The sequence below is a fragment of the Pleurodeles waltl genome, chromosome 11 (assembly GCF_031143425.1).
Source record: "Pleurodeles waltl isolate 20211129_DDA chromosome 11, aPleWal1.hap1.20221129, whole genome shotgun sequence".
Lineage (NCBI taxonomy): Eukaryota > Metazoa > Chordata > Amphibia > Caudata > Salamandridae > Pleurodeles > Pleurodeles waltl.
The window spans coordinates 417946973-417968763 of record NC_090450.1 but is presented as its reverse complement, the minus strand read 5'-3'; the positions used below and the strand labels follow the sequence as shown (position 1 = coordinate 417968763).

Sequence of the window (21791 nt, the reverse complement as noted above, 5' to 3'; positions counted from 1 at the left end):
CGCCGAACCGCTAAGAACAACCAAGTTCCCAGTTTTCAGTGTAACCATTATGGCACTGTAGAGTTCGTGTTTGACAGACTCCCAGAACATATACTTTTATGGCTACCCTGCTCTTACAATGTCTAAGGTTTTTGCTTAGACACTGTAGGGGCATAGTGCTCATGCACATATGCCCTCACCTGTGGTATAGTGCACCCTGCCTTAGGGCTGTAAGGCCTGCTAGAGGGGTGACTTACCTATGCGACACGCAGTGTGGGGTTGGCATGGCACTCTGAGGGGAGTGCCATGTCGACTTAGTAATTTTCTCCCCACCAGCACACACCAGCTGTGAAGCAGTGTGCATGTGCTGAGTGAGGGGTCCCTAGGGTGGCATAAGACATGCTGTTGCGCTTAGAGACCTTCCCTGGCATCAGGGCCCTTGGTACTAGGGGTACCAGTTTCAAGGGACTTACCTGAGTGCCAGGGTTGTGCCAATTGTGAAGACAAAGGTACAGTTTAGGGAAAGAACACTGGTGCTGGGCCTGGTTAGCAGGGTCTCAGCACACTTTCAAATCATAACTTATCATCAGCAAAGGCAAAAAGTTATGGGGTAACCATGTCAAGGAGGCATTTCCTCACACATGGCATCTTACATAGGCCCACCTGCCTCTATCTCTCTTAAAGGGCAACACACAAACCCTACCCTGTTTACCAGGTGTGCTTTCTAGGGATGTCCGTTATTGCCCCTGCTCTTTGCTTTGGTGGTCAAACCCTTGGCCATCACTCTCTGACACACTGAAGCCATAGCCTGTTTACCTTTCAGTGGTCAATCCCATAAAATCAGTCTCTTTGCAGATGACCTGCTAGTCACTCAGACACAACCTGCTACCTGACTGCCCGTTGTTTTTCACTGCCTCGCCGCCTTTGAGGCCGAATCATGCTTTAAAGGGAACATGACCAAACCCTATGCATTGATCCTCACCACATCCCATCAGCACCTCCTCACCCTACAATCTCCAGCCCTTTTCCAATGGGCATCACTCTCAGTACGATATCTAGGCATTACCTTAACCCCCATCCTCCATTCTTGGACTGGGCAGAATAGCGGCGATCCATCTTGGAGGACCTCATTCGCTGGAAGCCACTGCATATCTCATGGCTGGGTCCAATTATTGTTATAAAAAAAGAACGTTCTCCACAGAATTCTCTATGTCTTCTAATCCCTACCCATAGTTATCCCTCTGGCGATATCCAGCACTTACATTGGGATATACGCACATCTATCTGCAGAGGTTAACTATCCAGGCTATCCAACTCCATAATAATGCTGACTAGAGTCAGGGGAGGCCAAATACTGTTGGGCAGCTCATCTCAGATTTATCTCCGAATGGGTCGGTCGTGAAAGTGACAGACAGTGGTTCCATATGGATTGAGCAGTGGCTTGTTGCCCTTTGTGGAACTAATCTGGCTACCAAAGCATGCATGGACTAGTAGAGCATATATAGCTACACCCATCAGAATAGCTGTATAGATTTGAGACAATCTGGCTCTCAAGAAAGGTCTCACCACCATCCCGTCCCCCATCACACCGATTGCCCCTAAAGGAGACTTTACTTCTCCCCTTGAACCTTATGTATTCTCCAGCTGGAAAGCCATTGAATGTGTAACCTTGTGCGACCTCTTTATAGGCAGCATCATCAAGCCCTTAGACCAGTGCAAACTATACTTCAATGTTCCTGCCCCCTGCTGCAATACTGCCAACTGAACCACTTGACACTTCGTTCCCTCAGCGCTAATGGAGCCAATAGGGCACACCGGCCCTTTAAGAAACTAGTCAGGGTTTACGATGGGACTGCAGGACTGATATCCAAAGTCTACCAAATCCTCCAACACTTAGTCCCCCCTCAACCTCACCCGTACCAAAAGCAATGCATACTAGCACCTTTGAGGGTATCTCGCAAAGCAATGCGAAACACTCTGGTATGACATACAGACGTATGCCCCAGTGGGAGACAGGCTATAAACTCATGGCTCAATGGTACTAAGCTCTGACTCTTTTGCATGGCACCTTTCCTACAACCTCTAGCCTCTGCTGGTGGTGCATAGTAGAGCCGGGAGATGTCTGCCACATCTGGCGGTCTTGCTCTTGTGTCACCACATACTAGAAGGAGATTCTTGGACATATCAATGACACAGTAGGTTTTCCCAGTCCCTGCCTCCTACACCACCATCATATTAGGTATACGACCTCTTGGGCTTGAGGCTATGACACGTACTTTGGTGGCTTGTTAACCTCGTAGCTAGGTGAAACAGCTTATAGGCCATGCCTGGAAGAAACCGATGGCCCCTCCTGTTGCTCTTTGGTTGCATGCCTTGACTAGAGAGCCCGCTGTTGTCACGTCTGTGACCATAATGCTAGACTGCCAACGTCTCCTGAAATTGCCACCACCCCCCCCCACCCCACCCCTCCCCACCACTCATCTTGCAAGAGCCCCAGCTTGTGCTGTTCAAAACAGTAGTATGGACCTGGGACTCCCTGGGAGGCATTATGAACTGATACTTGTTACAATTTTTGTGGACTTGACTCCGAAAACATTTCTTGTTCTGTTTTATGGAAACCTTTAAGAAAGAGATTTCAAGCAAATAAAAACACTACTGAAATCCAAAAAGGAAAAGTAAAGTTCCACCTTTTTGGCTATTATATATTGGCTGTTATTCACATACAGATTTAGGCACTCTGTCTGGGTGTCCGACCCTCTACTTCATGCCATATTGGACCACCAAAAGGGCTTTGGTGTCTTAGCCCAAGATTCTTTCCTGTAAGTATAATTCATAATACTACTTAACGATCAATCAAGCAGTGAAATCGGCCCATAGCAAGATGTTGCCTATTTTCTTTTTACAAACAGGAACGATAACTGTTGTTTGCTAAGAGGATGGCATTTTGGAGCACATCGCTGAGTTTAATACATTACTACTTGTCAGGGCCCAAAACTCAATATTTTTCTTGTAGAGGTCCATTGGGACTCCATCAGGGCCAGGAACCTTATTTGATGGGCTGAGATTGATGGCAGTGACAACTTCATATAACTGAAACTTGATTTCACGCAGGATGCTGGGTGAAGTGTGAGCGGGTGCTCGATTGGTGTATTCTCAGTATCCATGACCAGGCAATAAATATATGTAGAATGTTCCATCTGCTTGTCAACCTTGATGTTGTTTCCCAAGCCGTCAGAATACCCAGCACCTATTTTGCTCAAGTTGATTATCTTACTGAAGGCTTTTGTGTGTTTTTCCAAGTAAGCTGTAACTACGTTTCACTCAGGATTCTTCTTTTACTTCTTCTCTTTTCTTAATCACCAATTTGCACTCAGACCTGGCACTTGCTATGTCTGCCTTGACTCTAGGTTTAGTATTTATTGCCAGTGGTTGTCATATGTTGGCTTCCCTACATTATGTATCAAATCAGTTAGGGTTTATAGAGTTTTTAAATTTAATAGGGGCCAATAGAGATGGGTACAAAAGCCTTGTGCAATAATGCGTCATCAATTAAAGTTTTTGGACTGGTCTCTGATAGAGGTTGGCCATTAATCAAGTACAAGTTTTCTTTTGTAATGTTAAAAACAAAAATTAGGGATGTGAACTGCCTGCCACCTGAGCATAAGCTCCTTATCCTTTAAAGCTAGACAAAATAACCCCTTCTCGCTCTGAACATTGTCATAAACCATTGGTAAGCTAAGTACTAATTCAGTGATGAGATTGTGATCACTGCTACTGCTAGCTCTGGTACTCTCGGAAAAAAACATTCATATTCATGGATCGAGGATATAACGATATTCAATAACAGTACCACGACCCCATTCAGTGAAAGTGGCCATTTGGCTATTTTAGTCCGCCACAGTTTCAGCGATATCACAAAGGACAAAATCAAATATGTTTCTTATAGCACCTACTGTCAGCTGTAACATATTGTGGCCTCAAACTGAAAAGGGACTAAAAGGTTGGCGCTAGCGCCCGTCTTGGCGTAAAAATCTCCCTCTAGGATAACATTAAAACACTTCAAAGTTTAATAAGACCTGTCCTTTAAAATATCCATAACGAAGAATAGGGTATTGATACTGCAACTTTTAACACACAAGGTTACACCTGTAGGAAAATGGCTCCTTGTTGCAGCTACCCCCCCCCCCCCACACACTTTTTGCCTGATATTGATGCTGACTTGACTGAGTGTGTGCTGGGATCCTGCTAACCAGGCCCCAGCACCAGTGTCCTTTCACTAAAAATGTACCATTGTTTCTACAGTTGGCACACCCCTGGCACACAGATAACTCCCTAGTAAAAGGTACCAGTGGTACCAAGGGCCCTGTGACCAGGGAAGGATTTCTAAGGGGTGCAGCATGTGTTGTGCCACCCTAAGGGACCCCTCAGCTAACACATGCACACTGCCATTGCAAATTGTGTGTGTTGGTGGGGAGAAAAAGTCAAAGTCGACATGGTACCCCCCTCAGGGTGCCATGCACACAAAACACTGCCTGTGGCATAGGTAAGTCACCCCTCTAGCAGGTCTTAAAGCCCTAAGGCAGGGTGCACTGTACAACGGGTGAGGGCATAGCTGCATGAGCAATATGCCCCTTCAGTGTCTAGGTCCATGCTAAGACATTGTAAGTACAGTGTGGTCATATTAAGTATATGGTCTGGGAGTTTGTCAAAACGAACTCCACAGTTCCATAATGGCGACACTGAATACTGGGAAGTTTGGTATCAAACTTCTCAGAATAATAAAACGACACTGATGGCAGTGTTGGATTTATTTAAAAAATGCACACAGAGGGCATCTTAGAGATGCCACCTGTATTTTACCCAATGGTTCAGTGCAGGAGTGACTGGTCTATGCCAGCCTGCCACTCAGAGATGAGTTTCTTACCCCCGGGGTGAGAGCCTTTGTGCTCTCTGGGGCCAGAAACAGAGCCTGCACTGGGTGGGGGTGGTTCACACCTCCCCCCTGCAGGAACTGTAACACCTGGTGGTGAGCCTCAAAGGCTCAGGCCAGGTTTTACAATGCCCCCAGTGTACTCCAGCCAGGGGAGATGCCCTCCACCTGGACGAGCTCCAACTTTTGGCGGCAAGTCCAGAGGGATAGTGAGAAAAACAAGGAAGAGTCGCCCCCTCAGCCAGGACCACCACTATGGGGTCCAGAGCTGAAATGACCCCCTCCTGGAGAATGCCTTCATCTTGCTTTGGAGGATTAAGACCAATAGAGATATGTCCCCCTCCCCAGAGGGAGTGGGCACAAGGAGGGTATAGCCACCCTCGGGGACAGTAGCCATTGGCTACAGCCCCCTGACCCTAACACACCCCTAAATTTAGTATTTATGGGCGACCCTAAACCAGATCATCGGATTCCTGACAACCTCACAAGAAGAAGGACTGCTGAGCTGAAATCCCCGCAGAGAAGAGGAGGAGACGACAACTGACTTGGCCCAAGCCTTACCGGCCTGTCATCTGCTTTTCAAAGACCCTGCAATCAAAAATTGACGCGTTCTACAGGACCAGTGACCCCTGAAAAGCCTCCAGGGGACTGCCTGCATCACCGAGGACCAAGAGCTCCCTTGGGCAGTGGTTCTGCCCAACCAGAGGAAAATACATCCATCTTTAAAGGGACTCCCACCTCACTCCAGAAGCATGAGTCCCCACTACTCTGCACCCGACGCCCCCGGCCTGTGTCCAGAGAGGACCCCCAGGCGACTCGGACGACGTGTCCACCCTGGGCTGACCTCACTGCACCCCCACGACGATGCCTGCAGAGGGAATCCCGAGGAGCACCCTGACTGCCCGGGATGAAGATATCTAGCGCCTGGAGAAGCACTGCACCCTCAGCCCCCAGGCCTGTGAGAAACCAACCACAGGTGCAGCAATGACCAGCAGGCGGCCCTCACCCTTTCCCATTTGGTGGCTTGCCCAAAAGGCCCCCCTGTGCCCTGCCTGCAGCCCGTAAGTGATCCCCGGGTCCCTCCATAGAGTTCTATTGAGAACCCAACACCCTGTTTGCACACTGTATCCCCCGTGCCGCGAGTATGTGCTTTTTGTGCCTACTTGGGGCCCCTCCAGTACTCCTCCAAAACCCCCCTGGTCTGCCCTCCAACAACGTGGGTACTTACTTGTAAGCAGACTGGAACTGGAGTACCCCTGGTCTTCAAAAGGCACCAACGTTATTTTGGCTCCTGTTTGACCTGTGCACCTGACTGGCCCTGTGTTGCTGGTGCTGAGTGCTTGGGGTTGCTTTGAACCCCCAACGGTGGGCTTCCTATGCCCCAGAGATTGAACCCATAAGTGTGGCTTTTTGCCATTTTAATGAGAATTGTGTTCAATATTGAATCTATTCAAAGTCTCAACTATTACTATACAAAGTACCTTTCCTTTAATGTACTTAACCTGCTAAATGAATCTTGTGGTTCTAAAAATAAACAAAATAATACGTTTATGTATCAAAACCTATTGGCCTCGAGTTAAGTCATTGAGTGTGTGTTTTCACTTATTGCTTGTGTGTGTACAACAAATGCTTAACACTACCCTCTGATAAGCCTAAGTGTTTGACCACACTACCACAAACAGAGCATTAGTATTATCTATTATTGCCTCTGTCAATCCTCTTGGGGAACCCCTGGAGTCTGTGCACACTGTATCTCATTTTGATATAGTATATAAAGAGCCAGCTTCCTACAACACCACTATAAAAAATAATAAGAAAAAAATTAAAATAATAAAGCAGATCCAAAACATTTTGGATACCAGAATGTGCAAGTGCCATAGGTACAATTGTATAGCCCAGAGGTGCCCAGAATAAAGTTACTAGGTCCTCCCTTCACCCCAAATACCCTCATCTGAATCTCCCTCTGAACAGCATTGATGATCTCAAATAACGTCTCCAGCTGCAAGAATATAATGTTTTTCAATTCTGATAGAGACTACTAGCTGCTGATTCCTCCCTTTTTGAATATTCCCCAGGCATTAGACTGGATCCAGAAACTTTTCAGCAGTACCTCTGCTCGCCGGCTCCGTACTGATGCTGTTCCTCCCCAAAAATGACTTGCAGCCCTTTGCAAGCATCACTCCTGCATGCTGATGTCAGTTCTTTTCTCTCTGCAACACCTGATGCAGATCCAGCGCACCCTCTTGTCTCTTTGAGACCCTTACCTCTTCCAAACTCTGTGTGCAAGGGGAATGCCACCTCCCAAAACAACAGGTTTTAAACCCATATCGCCTGTCACAAACATATGTCTGTGACAGATCCTCATCAGATCTGCCTGTGGTGCCCAAGGTCAAGCAACAACTTTTAAGACTTGCAGTGATTGTGCACTGATGAGCACGAAGGCCATATGAGACATTGAGGCAAAAGACTCTGGGGGTTATTCCAACTTTGGAGGAGGTGGTAATCCGTCCCAAATGTGACGGATTTACCACCAGCTGTATTACGAGTTCCATAGGATATAATGGACTCGTAATACGGCTGGTGGTATATCCGTCACTTTACCGTCACTTTTGGGACAGATTACCACTTCCTCCAAAGTTGGAATAATCCCCTCTGTGCCTATAATGGACCGAATCAAACGTTTGGTCCCTGTCCTATTCCAGATCCAAAAGTCACATAGGTCATTCCACAGGTCATTGTTCATCTTGATCAAAGTCATTGGCTAAATAAAAGAAAAATCCAACCCGGACTCCATCCTTCCCTCCACTCACATTGTTCTGAGAACACAGCACCATACATTTCAATCTCACTACCAAAGTCAATCAACATTGCACCCTATTTTATAACTTGTTCTATTACAACCTGAGTTCCCAGAGCTGTCTACCACTCCGAAACAGGTTGGAGAGTGCTGCAAGGCAGTGCTCTTATTTTCCGTCTCCGTCTGGTGTGCCTATGGGCCCCGTGGAGCTAAGAGACTCCATCTGGAATATTGCTGGCTTGTTTCCCCTCAGTGCCACTTGAACCCTCCGAGACCATCACAAGGCTGCCACCAGCTCTGGTTCCAGTGACACGATCCACACCAGTTCGCAGAACTTCCACCCCAGGTTAACTCCACCAGTGCCAGAGGAGAAGGTCCCTATTGTTTTCTTTGACTATGAGGCAGTGCGCGGTTGTTGTTGAGGTACCTTTTCCTCCACTTGACCTGCTAAATCCACAAGGCGGAAGACATACCCTATGTTCTCTGTTTGACAAAGATTCAGACATTGGCTATGAGGTGGATGATGAGATTGGGCAACCATACCGTTAGGAGAATTGGTTTGATGACATACAAAACATTAGTGGCCTTGATGCCTCCCCTTAGTTAGGGCTTATCTCTCCCTGGACCTGTCGCTGAGGAGAGCACTTTTTACACCACGGTGATGCTTAGGGGGGCCAAAGTCCTTGACCTCCAGCTTACCTACCTTGGAGGTCAAGAGCATTGTATTGACAGAAGTCCTCCAGCTGGGGCAAACATCCACTAAGCCCCTCTTGCCTTTCAATGAGGCACTTATGAATATCTTGTTGGGGCATGGGCCAATTCTTGCTATGCCCCCCTCCACCCCTCCCTACCCCCCGAATCCCCACCTCACCCCACCATTCAACGCCAAATCACGAGACATTACCCTGTCCCTGACCGAGCCTGCAGCTTTAGGTCAAAGCCTACTAGGCAGCGAAGCTGTTTGGTTTGCTAAAAACATCTTGGGGAGTTTCAGAAAGTTGATATAGGAATGCATTCAGCCCATTGCTTGCCATTGGTTTTGTAGTTTGTAACTCAGATTTTCTTGCTTTCCATTTGCTGGCTTTATTTGTTTTAGGCAGTCCACCTTGAGTTTGGTCCTTCGCTTGCCAAAATCTTATCTCCAGTATCCTTCCAACTGCTCCTTTTTTGTGAACAGGACAGTAAACCTTGTTCTTATCTCATCACATTTGCTGTGCCTTTTATAGACTGAGGTGAAATTCCACACAGTCTTCTGATGGCACTTGTTTACTTTTCTGTCTCTGACTTCAAAGTGAGAGGATGTATATGACAATCTTGCTGGATAGTGAGGCTATGAAAGAGTTTTTTCCTAGCATGCAACATTTAAAAGAACTGTGCAAGTATTTCAGAATATATTGGGATTATGAACACACAAATGACACACATTTTTTATTTCTGAAGTGTGTTGGAAACAAATACGTTAATATGATCAAAACAAATCATTGAACTAGGTGATGCAATTTCTATACATTTTCATTTGTGCACTGTAGTTTTATTAGTAAAACGGTATGTCTGTGCAAAATAAATGGTCATTTCAACTGAAAATGTGTTGTCTGTAATGGCAGTGTGCTACCACACAATGAATACTCCTCTCTACGCCACTTCACTCTAATCTGCACCGCTGCACTCTACTCTACACACCATTGCAGTCTGCTCCACTGCGCTCTACGCCACTTCACATTACGCCTCTCTACTCTCCTCTTTACCACTACTCTATGCCAATACATTCTTCACCACTCTACTCAACACCACTAAACTTTTGGCCACTTCACTCTACAGCACTCCAGTCTAGGCCACTACAATGTGCTTTACACAACTCCACTCTATGCCACTGTATTCTGCAACACTGCTCTCTATGCCACTGAACTCTATGCCACTGAACTCTATGCCAATGCACTCTATGCCAATGCACTCTATGCCAAAACACTTTTCTCTGCAACACTCAACGCCCCTGCAGTCTAAGCCAATCCACCTTATGCCACTCTGATCTACTCTGCACCACTGCACTCTACACCACTGATCTCTACATAACTTAACTCCACGCCAACACACTGTATGCCACTCTACGCAACTGCACTCTTCCCTGCACCAATCAACTCTACGCCCCTTCACTCCACTCTGAAACTATCTACTCTATGCCCTTGCACTCTTCCTCACTCTACTCCACTCTGTATCACTCCACTCTGCCACTGCACTCTATGCCACTCTACTCTTACCCACTGCACTCTACACCAAAGCACTCTCGACAACTGCACTCTGCTCCGCATAACTGTACTGTACACCACTGCCCTCTACACCACTGCACTGTGACACTCTACTCTGCAACACTGCACTTCCTACCTCTGAACTCTACGCCACTCTACTCTACACTACGCCACTCTACGTCACTGCCCTGTATGCCACTGCATGGCACTGTACTCTACACCACTTTATGCTACTCTACTCTGCACCACTCTGCCACTGCACACGATGTGAGTCGACTCTGCACCAGTGGTCTCTACATCAGTCTACGCCACTCCACTCTTCAGCATTCTAAGCCACTCCACACTATGCCACTGCACCACCACACTCTACGCCATTGTACTCTGCATCACTCTACTCTGCTCCACTCTACTCTGTGCCAGTATACTCTTCTGTGCCGCTCTGTTCTACGCCGCTCTGTTCTACGCCACTCTACTCTTCAGCACTCTACTCTTCGCCAATCTACTCTGCACCACTCCACCCCCCTCTGTGCCCTTCCACTATGCTGCATTGTATGCTGCTGAATTCAGTGCCCACTCCATTCAGTGCCACTGCACTCTACGCCACTATACTCCGCAGCACTCTACACCAATCCACTCCACTCTTCCACTGTACGTGACTCCACACACTTGCCACTCCAGTACATGACACTCTCTGCCCCTCCACTCTACAACACTCTACTTTACTCTTCACCATTCCGCTCCATGACACTCCACGACACTCCACACCACCCCTCTATGCCACTAACGTTTTGCCATGCTGAACAGCAGCCAAGCTGGTGTACAGCATGGCCAAAACACATTGGCAAAGCCAATAGCTTCCCCATAGGTGAGGCTTATTGGCTTTGCAATGCTTGTTATCTCAGCCACCGCTCTTCCCCAGACGCTCCTACATTTTTATCTCACATCCCTCCTGTGAGGAAATATGGTGTATTATATGGTGTGATTGTGCGACCTCTCCGTGTAATACACTTGCCAACCCTGTTAATACCATTAGGTTACATTTGTGAAACCCTTTGCTTAACCCAGAGTAACTGTAGGTCTGAGCTGTCAGGCTTACTTGAAGGAACAAGTGTTAAGCATTTAAAGAGCACCAGAACAATTCATGAAGAAATACATGACTCAAGAAATCTAGCACCAATTTATTAATAAAATAGACTGCATTTTTTATGTATTTTTAAACACGCCAAAGAAAAGGATCCATCAGAGGTACAGCAATTACAGTGTACAGTCAATATGCACCTTTTCAATTAGATTGGCTGCAAACAAACATTGCGAAACTCCACAGATTAGACACTTAAAAGTTTTTTTTTTTAAACTTGGATAAGTATAAACATGGTTGCTTTCAGTTACTTTAGGTGACCAACTCCAGCAGGGTGTCAGTTAGCGGGACCAGCAAGGTCCTCAGAATCAGTTACCTGTCTTCATGGAGTCGCTGGTAATTTATCTCCTTGCCATAGACTGTTATTGAAGTGGTCCTGATTCAAGGTATACAGGATGCTAAAGATGCTCAAGGATGCTGTGGATGGGATGCAGTAGATGGGGTCTTGCTGTGGCTACTCCTCAGTCACAAGCATGCTGGGGTGATCCTGGACACAGGGTTTAACGTCCCTCAAAGTCCTCTCAGTCTTGGCAGAAGCCCAGCCGCCGCTGTTGCTACCAGTCGCCTAGTATTGCAATCACAGGGGAATCCATCCTTGGAGAGTAACTTGCCTTCTGATGAAGCTGCACTCCGATGACTCTCCCGGGTTTAACATACTTGGAAGCAACATTGAGCACTGGTCCCTGGTGCTGCGTGGCATCAAGGAATGGTGGTCAGAAGATTTGGGCTACCAACTCATCCCAGCAGGCTTCTTCAGCTGTTGTGCCCTTGTGCTGTGAACAGGTTGTCGGCCAACTGATCCTTGGAATCTCTTGCTTCGACTGGGCTTGGGAAGCGACGTCTTCATGAGCAGGACATAGCAGGCACAGTCCCTTCTCATTTGCTAGTCACCATGTTCAACAGATGGAGTCTACATATGTGTAGCCCTTCTTCGCTGGGCAGTCTGTCTTCGGTCCTCTTCTCCAGTCTGTCGAGATCTGAGTTCTGGGTGTAATGTGTGCCCTTTTAATGCTCAGAAAATGCCCTCAGGGCAGAATGTGGTTGGTAGCTAATGGGATACGAGGTTTCCTCCCTCCTGATGACCACTTCCTGCGAAGTGTGGCTTCTAGCTATCCAGGATGCACCCTTCTGCCCACATTCAACACGGCAGAACCCCTCTCTTGGCGTTCAGAGCTCCCTAGACCAGCCCAAAGGTGTGGCTACTATGGGGGCTACACTCCCCTGAAAAAACAGTTTTACACCTTGTTTCTCTTCTCTTTCCCGAGTGTCTAACTAAACAGTAGAGCAGCCCCTCTTACAAGGGCTCACCATTTACCCTTTAAAGGTGCCTTCTTGGGCTAACAGCCGTGTGGCGTCCTGACAAGTGAGGCCACACCTCACTCCTGTGCAGGCTTCTATTGTCTCTTTTCCTGGGAGTCATTTGCTCATCCCCCCAGGAGGGCAGAAAGCTGTCTCAGGGAAAGACCCTTTGATTCCACTGATTCCGCTCCAAAAACAGCACCAAAACCAACCTTATCACGGCCATGGGATGACATCAGAACCTGCCTTGACAGAGGAGACTCAGCCACCCTGATCCTCCTCGACCTTTCGGCTGCCTTCAACATTGTCTCCCACCGCACCCTGATCAAGAGACTCAATCAGATTGGCATCCAAGACAGTGCTTTCAAATGAATTGCATCATTCCTGTGGAAGAACTCAGAGTCCACCTCCCTCCCTTCACCTCAGAGACCAAGAACATCATCTGCGGCATCCCTCAAAGCTCACCCCTCAGCCCCACCCTTTTCAACACCTACATGACTCCCCCTGTCCAACATCGTCAGAAACCACCCACTGAGTATCATCTTCTAGGCAGATGACACCCCAGCTCATCCTCTTGCTTTCTGAAGACCCTTCCACAACGAAGGCCAACTTCCAAATGGCTCTGTGTATCCACCAGACAAACTGTCATTCAAGCCCTCTTCACCAACACCTGGACTGTGGCAATTCTCTTTATGCCGGAATCACATCACACTTCCTGAAAAGATTTCAGACCATCCAAGACTCAGGGGCCAGAGTGGCCAGACTCATCTTCGACCTTCTCAGACCTACACACATCACCACTCACCTGAAGAAGCTCCACTGGCTCCCTGCACAAGAGATGCCAATTCAAGATTCTGACAAACGCCTACTAAGCCCTTCACAACCAAGTACAAGCGTACATTGACCAAAGCCTGAGTCCCCCAGACTCCTGCGCTCGTCCTCTCTGTCCCACGCTTGCACCACCCGCATCCGTCACAGAAACAGTGGTGGCCGTTCCTTCTACTACCTCACTGCGAAATCCTGAAACAGCCTCTCCATCCACCTGAGGACCTCGCCTTCCCTTCAGGAATTCAGAAGGGGACTCAAGACCTGGCTCTTCAACTGAAGCCCTGAGCCTGGACCTAGAGCCTAGATACCTTCACTGGTAATTAGCGCACTCATAAATCCTGACTGATTGATTGACCCCATGTACAACAGTAGATGAGCACAGGGGATTTTAGGGCTACAAAGTGGCAACTTTGTGGAAGTTGCACACTGCAATAAGTTTTATTAATTTCGAATTGGCCATCAAGGCTTAAGGTAACGAGTTGTTTGATATCTTACAGTATCATCTTTAGTGGTCCCAGTCAAAAATGAGTATGGCCAAGATGAAAGCCTGTAACTCTGTATTTGCCAATGGGGTTACTAGCCTTTTCCACACTAATTGTGGGTTTTTAACTGTTGGAACATAAAAATAACACATCTTAATACGAGGCAGTCTGCCCTAGGGCTCACTTATGCCTATCTTATGAATGAATTACATATATTGAAAGGGCAAAGACTTGGCTTAGCCATTACTTTAAATTGCAAAGTCATATTAGCAGTTTAAAACTGCCCTTCCAGTCTGCAGTGGCAGACTAGTAGCCATGCTTCACCTTGGTTTCACCCAGGGAGGCACAAACAGTGCAGCAGTCCATGGGCTGATCCTCTAACTTACAGGCCCTGAGTACCTAGAGGACCCTTTACTGCGACTACTTGCGGATAAGCTAGCGGATGCCAATTGAGTATAAGCCAACCAAAACATATACACTTTAAGGTTAGGGCACAGGCACTGAGGTCTGGTTAGCAGGCCTCACTGCACTCTGAGTTGAAAAACCAGCAGCATCAATCTAAACCTTCGGCAGTGACCATACAAAAAGAGGTATTTCCTTACCTCCCTTGACAGGTTAGTGATGCAGATGCCTACAAGCAGGACACACCCAAACACATTTCTAATGACTCTGCCCAATAAGGAGTAAAAAGCGGGCAGAAAATGAGTCTTCTCATCCAGCCACTTGGCTCTTAGATCAGTTAATGCTAGATACATCTAGGGGTGCTATTCCCACACCATTTGGGATTCAGTGGTTCAAGTCTCTCCAGATGTTCCTGAAGTTCTTCCCCCTGAGCTTGCACAAGCTATACAGGATGGTTGTGATGTGGCCAAGTTCATGATTTGTGGCTTGGACACCACTAATTCCATAGTGCAGGCCATAGGCACTAGTGTATCCATTCACTACCACGCTTGGCTGTGGTCAACATGTTTTTCAAACAATGCCCAGTCATTCTTCATGGACATGCTCTTTGACAGGATTTGCCTGTTTGGGGACAAGGCAGATTCCACTTTAGAGCTGTTAAAGAGAGTAAGGCTACAGCGTGCTCCCTAAGTTTATCTGCCCCACCTTGCCAGCCATATCACTTTGTTTGCAGCTTCTGCAGAGGCACTCATTACCGCAGCCAATCCATCCTCAACCAGGTACCCAGCAGTTTTGCGGTTGAGGACGTAGTACCCACTGACCCCTGTGGTCAAGGTCAATGGCTGCCCAACCCACTCTCCCCACTGCAGACCCTCTTGCCAAACCTGTTTAGCATGCCCTAAGTGGAGCACAGGCCCCCAGTGGGAGGCAGGATCTGATGATTCTTGCTGGGTTGGCAGAGCATAAGATTTTACAAGTAGGTCCTGCAAATTGTTTGGAAGGGGTATGCCCTGCCCTTTCTTTTATTGCTGCAGCATCTTCCACTGCTCCCCGCTAATGACAAAGGGAGAACCATCTGTCCATTTTGTGTCGGTCAGTGCAAGCCCATTTAGTCAGATGGGCTATTGAGAGGATGTCTGCACCGGAAGTAGGTTGTGGTTGTTATTCCAGCTACTTTCTGGTGTCAAAGAAGAATAGAGGCCTTTGTCCTATTGGAGACCTGTGCCTTTATCTAGAAGCAAAATTCTCCTGCTGGCCCATGTCTTGTCTGCCCTCAAACCTAGAAACTGGATGGTGTGGTTGGACCAGCAAGAAGCTTATTTCCATATAACCGTCCTGTAAGCCCACTGCGCGCTAACTGGAAGTCGTGGCGGGTCAGGATATTTCTGTTCACTGTGCCCTCCTTTTATCTCAGCAGTGCTCCTCAGGTGTTATCGAAAGTGATGGCAGTGTTGACAGCGCACCTTTAAAATCAGGGATCCTAGTCTTCCCCTATCTAGAAGACTGGCTGTTGAAGTCAGACTCGCCCTATGCAGTCTTCACCCAACTCAAAACTACAGCAAACCTCATGTTGTATTTAAGGTTCACTGTCAGTGTGCCAAAATCATGGCTGACTGCTTCTCAAATGCTCTCCCGGAAAGGAGAGTCTAGGCCAATCAGGCTATGGTCCCGATCTTCTGCCTCTGTCATGGATTTCAGTGAGGTCGACTCAGAGGTGCCTGTGACTGATGGCCTCCTGCACCATACTGGTCAAACACACTAGGTGGTATATGGAGACTCTAGAGTGGAGTCTGAAGGCTCACTAGGCCCATCATCAAGAGGACCTCTGTCACTGCAAAAGATCTGCAGTGATGGTTGATGGACCACGATTGGGTCAGTATTAAACCCCACTCCCTTCCTCACACAGACTGACAGTGGTGACCATCAGAGAATGTTTCTAATGGTGAACCTCCTGGTGGGATCATTGAACGCCAGGGTGGAGGAACTCAAGCGTCATCTTCTAGCGGAAAATGACTGCCAGTGACATCCGGAAGTGGCACAAGGTCTCTTCTTTGAATGGGGAGAACCTTGACTTGATCTGTTCTCCAATGCAGAGAATGTGCAATGTCAGCACTGTATATGCTTATCTTTGGGACAAATTTGTGGCTTGGTGTGGTACTCAGCAGATAGACCCTCACCCTGCAAATCTATATGGTGTTTTGTTGTTTGAATTGTTCCCAGCCCAGGTTTGTTCTAGGCAAAGTTAATTGGTACCTTTCAGCTCTCTCTGCCCCTTTTTACGCTTGTTGGATCAGCCTTGATTGTTTGTCTCCAGTAGTTTTGAGCATTTTCAAAGGTTTACATTTGTTTCCTCCCTATCCTTGTTATGCCAAATTGGGACCTTAACCTGGTCTTCACATTTCTGATGTGCACTCCCTTTGAGCTGCTTCACAGCTGTCCCTTGTGGCTTCTCGCCTGCAAGACAGCGTACCTTCTCCCCATAACATCGGTGCAGCGAGTGAGGGAGGTTAAGGCTCTTTCTGTCAACCTGCCTTACACCATCTTCTTCCCAGACAAGCTGGTTTTGCTAACAGAAGCATCCTTCTTGCCTAAAGGTGTGACACCACTCCACATCTGTCAAAACATAACCTTGCTGGCATTCTGTGCTCCAACTCACACCTCTAAGAAGGCGAAGAGGCTCCACTGTTTGGACCTCAAGAAAGTTCTAACCTTTTATATTGATCGTACCAAAGAACACTGGTTGGATGACCACCTCTTTGTGAGGTTCTTTAAAGTGAAAAAAGGCAAGGCTGTGCAGAAGAGAATTGTGCTTTCCATTATATGCTACACATTGGCCAAAAAGCAGTCCCAGAAGGACTGTGTACTTTTCTACCCCAGGAACAAGTTACTTACCTTCAGTAACTCTTTTTCTGGTAGAGACTCTATCTAGATACAGATTTGTTACCAACCCTCACAACCTCCCTGTTCTGTGGTTTGGCTCTATCCGTTTGTAAGATTGTGAGTCTAGGAAGCTACACATTGGTCACAAGCAATTTGCTATAGGGGCTTCTTATTTGCAAGGCCATAGCACATTTTGATATATACAATAATTCACCTAGACAAGGTTCTCTTCTGTAGTGCTTTGCCCTTCCCACTGATTGTGTACCCTACACAGAGCTGTAGTTAGTCCTCGTGTCCTTTGTACAGTCCATATACAAGTTGACCACCCTCCTGGGATTTGGCCTGTGAAGCCTCTCCTCCTCCTTAGTCTGCTGTAGCCAGTTAAAAAGGAGCATGGTAATGGGTTAGCAGAGATGGAATATTGTCCTTGCCTGTGGTTCTCATTCAAAGAGTAATACTAAATACTTCTTTTAATGTTGTTTTTCTTTTTGAAGGGAAATGTAATTCAGAATTGTTTAGCAGAGTGTTTTGCATTGCAATTCTGAAGTGCAAATGCAGCTTAAATAGATAGTTTTTTAATCTATACAAATGTTTTCAAGTATTCCGTAATAAGCTGAGTTATTCTAGTTTATGATTTCAAAGAATATACCCAGAATTGGGAAAGTTTGATTACCAGAGAGTAACTTTTTCTACCTCCCCAAGAAATCTCTGTAAAATAGTTTAATCTTTCTTCTCCTTCCAGATATTCACTGCACCCTCATTTGATGATAAGATATTGGAAGTAGTGGCTGTGTTTGGGAGCATGCAAATGGCTGTTTCACGTGTCATCAAACTGCAACACCACAGAATAGCACAGGTAATAAATATGTAAATCTTCTGTGCTAGTGATCCTTTGCCATGGGGTCCAAAAAACATCCTCTCTATTCTGAGTAATGTTTAAAAAGTATTTTGACATGATGATGTAAAGAAGTTAAGTAGCTTCCAGATTTATTGCAGTAGGTAAAATGTCTGAAGTATACTTCTGACCTCAGATTCCTCTTCTTGTGAAGAATCCCCCAGGTATCACACTGGATCTGGAAGCTTTTCAACAGTACCTCTGCTGGAGTCTGGCTCCACACCAACATTGATTTGCTCTGGAAGAGAATTGCAGGGCTGCATATAAGCTCCACCCATGCAGGCTGACATCAGTTCCTTTTTGTTGTGCATTCAGAGGCAGATCCAGAGCTACTCCTTGTTCTCGGATGAAACTCCCTTTCTCAAAACTTAGTCTTAAAATTCAATGTGCAGAGGAAGTGCTACCACTTTAAACGTTGTTTAGCACATGTAAGAACTGTGGCAAACAAATGTATGTGCTGGATCCTCACAAAGTACCCCAAAGGCCTTTGGCGGCTGTTCCCAGATGAACCCAAACGCCATACCGGAATGCAAAACCAAACTCTACGTTGCTAAGCACAAGAAGCCACACCATAGACGGTCAAAAAAAAGGTCCTGTTTCTGCTCTTAAAGCCATTCACAAGGCAAGTCGTCATCTTTGAAGTCTTCGGGCAAGTTCAAAAAGCAACATAAAAATCTCAGCAAAACCTCTTCCGTTTCCCACCACTTTTGAACTCCAGAGAGTGGGCAAGGGTGCCTTTGTCCCTTCTGGTCTCTAGCCGTCTCCATCGGATTTGATTCCAAGTCCAATCCTGAGGCATTCTGAGTTCGTAGGTCCATGAGCAACATTGCTGCAAATATAAACCCTTAGTGAGGCTCTGATGGAAATCTTTGGCACTTTAGTGCTTTCCTCTGGTGGACTTTTTGGCGCCAAGGAATCGCAGGGCCTCCAGTCAGACTTCAGCTGGCAGGTCCACCCTCAGCAACTTCTGTACCCCTTGGATCGACGTGGGGTTCAGCACCGACTGGTTACCGCTTTGGCTTTGGCACAATCTTCTGTGCTGGCCCCCATTACATCTTCACCAGTGGTGCTCCTTCAGGCCCCAAGGAACTACTTGTTCCTCCAGCTGGACTTCCACCTGCAGGTCTGTCTTTGGCATTGTGTGAACCCCTTGGATCCACCCCAAATCTAGCACCTACTTTTTTGCCCCCTTCGGCTCCCGTGCTACCTCCTGTGCCGGCACTGTTTCCAACGCTAATGCTGATGGGATCGACGCTGGATGAGGATATACTGCCTATAGTACTATCCAAATCTGAATGGAGTCCTCCATAACCTCGACCAAAGTTGTGCCGACCAGCACTCAACATTTTGGCAATCCCTCTGACTGTGATACCGTACCTCTACCATATTGTAAGGCCCAGAATTTAGGCAACTTATTTAGAATGGATTCTGACAATTATAATTGTGATGAAGGGAACTTATTATTTTACTCATTGTATTAAGAACATGTTTGAAGAGCTCCAGAATACCAGTGGGCTTGATGCTTTGCATGATACAGGCCTTTTACTCACCCGGGTCCTGCTAAGGAGGAAAGCCCATCTCTCACTGTTGTGGACCAAAGTGCTGCTGAAGTATTAGAACTACAATTGCCAACTATGGAACTGAAAATTCATATTTCAACCAAAGTTTTGTGGCCTGGCCAGCCTCCTCCAGAATGCTTCCTACTCTTCAATGAGTCACTTTCTGACACAATTTTGGGTGCTTGGCCAAAGACCTGTTCGGGGATGCAAGTCAATAGGTTACCCGTTGCCCTGTACCTGGTGACCCTGCCATCCAAACACAACACCCCACTCTGTTGCCAATTCCCTGTGCCTGACGTCACTGCCTTCCTAACTCAATATCCCACCCCAGATAGCCTGGTGCTTCAAGCATCCACCTGCAGGGTCAATCCGAATGCTTTTCCTACCACTGCTCCTGACCAAGCAAATTGAGACTTCCAGCAAATCATTTTCTCCTCCACAAGTCTTGCTCTACAAACGGTCACTGCTGAATTGGGTGTGTTGGCATGTATGGCTCAGCCCTGGAGCGCTTTAATAAAAAAAGCAGCGCCACAGCACATTCCTTATAGGCCTCTCTGCTTGGTGAAGTTTCCGCATCTGTCAATGACAGCCCACTCTTCTAGCTAGCCAGGCTTTTCAGCTGTTTTGTTCAAAACTGTGGTTCCCAGACAGCTCAGTCCCATACCCCTCCAGCGTTCACAACTGCAAAACCCTTGTCGTGTGTCCTTGATGGCACACAGCCTCCATGTCGGAGCCAAATTCAATATTTTCTCTAGGGGTTGCAGGCCATTAGTATGGACAAGTGGGCTCTATAGCCTATACCTGTCAGGTTCTTTCTAAAACGCCTTACCTTCCGCTGAAGTCAGGACAGTTGATGGAGGGCCATCTCTCTGGCTTAAGACAAGAAGTAAAGTCCCTTTTGGTCAAAAGTGCTATTGAGTGGGTTCTGGCTTCAGAAATAGCAACTTGGTTTTATTCCTGCTACTTGTTTGTGCCAGTGAAAGACTGAGGCATTTGTTCTATCAGTGCCCTCTAAATGCTTTCCTGTGGAAGGATAAATTCAGCATCTTCACACTAGCCCAGGCCCTGTCTGTCTTGCACCATGAAGACTGGATGATGCTAAAGGTAAACCTTTTATTTTTTAGCAAAGTTAATAAAAAACTATGCCACCAGAACACCAGCGTTCCACCTTCAATTAAATCTTACAAGAGAAGCCAGATTTCTCTGTTCAATTGAAAACAAATACAGCTGTAAGCCTGATCCCACGTTTCAGTATTAATTACAGCAACTCTATTACAGGAGTACATGCTAAATTCTAAAATGGCCAAAGCACACAGTTAATAACCCAGGCTCAATACTAGCCCCTGGACACCAGCTTTTGGTTATTCACAGCTACATAATAAAAACAAGCATCAATCAAATCTCCAGTTACAGGATTAGTGCTAATAACAAGACATGATATAATTAAAATGCATAAATACAGCTCTGTGAAACTGGGCTACTAGACACTTTCTACAAACGACTGATCACCCTGGGGTTAAAATCCGGAGAATGGAACAAGATAACAACACTACAAAAAGCATAATAGCAGAAATTCATCAACCCAGAATTATAAAGTAAACCATAACAATCTCTATTCCAGAGTTAACATCAACAATTCTGTTGAGGGGAAAAATCACCCAGTAATCACAATATATTAACAGCACATTGAGATGGTGTCTGGGGACTGGATGGTGGTGTTGGACCATCAGGGTGCTTATTTTCACCTATGTCTTGAAGGCCCACAGGAGGTTCACAATGGGCCAAGAACATTTTAAGGTCGTAGACACGCATTCTTTCTCCAGAGGAGCGCAGGACTCCTGTCTGCCTTCCGGCCACTGACTAGCATCTCCCCTTCCACTCCCCCTCTCCCTCGAGTTCTAAAAAAGATCAGGGTGATGGGACCCAAGTCATCTAAGTGGCATTAGATTGACCTGGACAGTGTTGTACCCAGAGCGCCTGGGATAAGCATCTGCCCATCAATCAAGCTGCTGCTTCAGGAGGGTAGGATCTTATGTTGAAGCAGTAGGGCAGGATGTAGCGCCTGGGCCTGCACACTTTGTATCTCCAGGATTGGAGATTGAGCGGTGACAGCTGACCTCCTTTGGCCTGCACTCTGAGATTGCCACATTTGTTTCCACCAAAGGCCTTTGTGATGCCCCAGTGGAATTTAAACTTAGTAGTCATGTTCTTCTTATTTCCTCTGGTGTCTTGGCTTTAGTGACGCCTTGAAGTTGTGTTTGTCATGTGCTAATATGAATAGGAAGGCCATCCATGAACAGGAGGCAAAACTAGGCATCGCTGAGATGCAGAAATCGACGACCCATTCCCAGTCGGAGTC

At 46.7% G+C, this 21791-nt stretch overlaps 1 protein-coding gene across 4 annotated transcripts in view; it reads left to right on the top strand.

The window, feature by feature from the left end:
• The window catches only part of DGKD (diacylglycerol kinase delta), a 1336482-nt gene that overhangs the window by 922508 nt on the left and 392183 nt on the right, over positions 1 to 21791 (top strand). For all 4 annotated transcript variants that reach the window (XM_069213762.1, XM_069213763.1, XM_069213760.1 and 1 more), the window contains one exon: positions 17721 to 17834. In XM_069213762.1, the coding sequence (XP_069069863.1) occupies positions 17721 to 17834 (114 nt within the window). The remainder of the gene's footprint in view (positions 1 to 17720; positions 17835 to 21791) is intronic.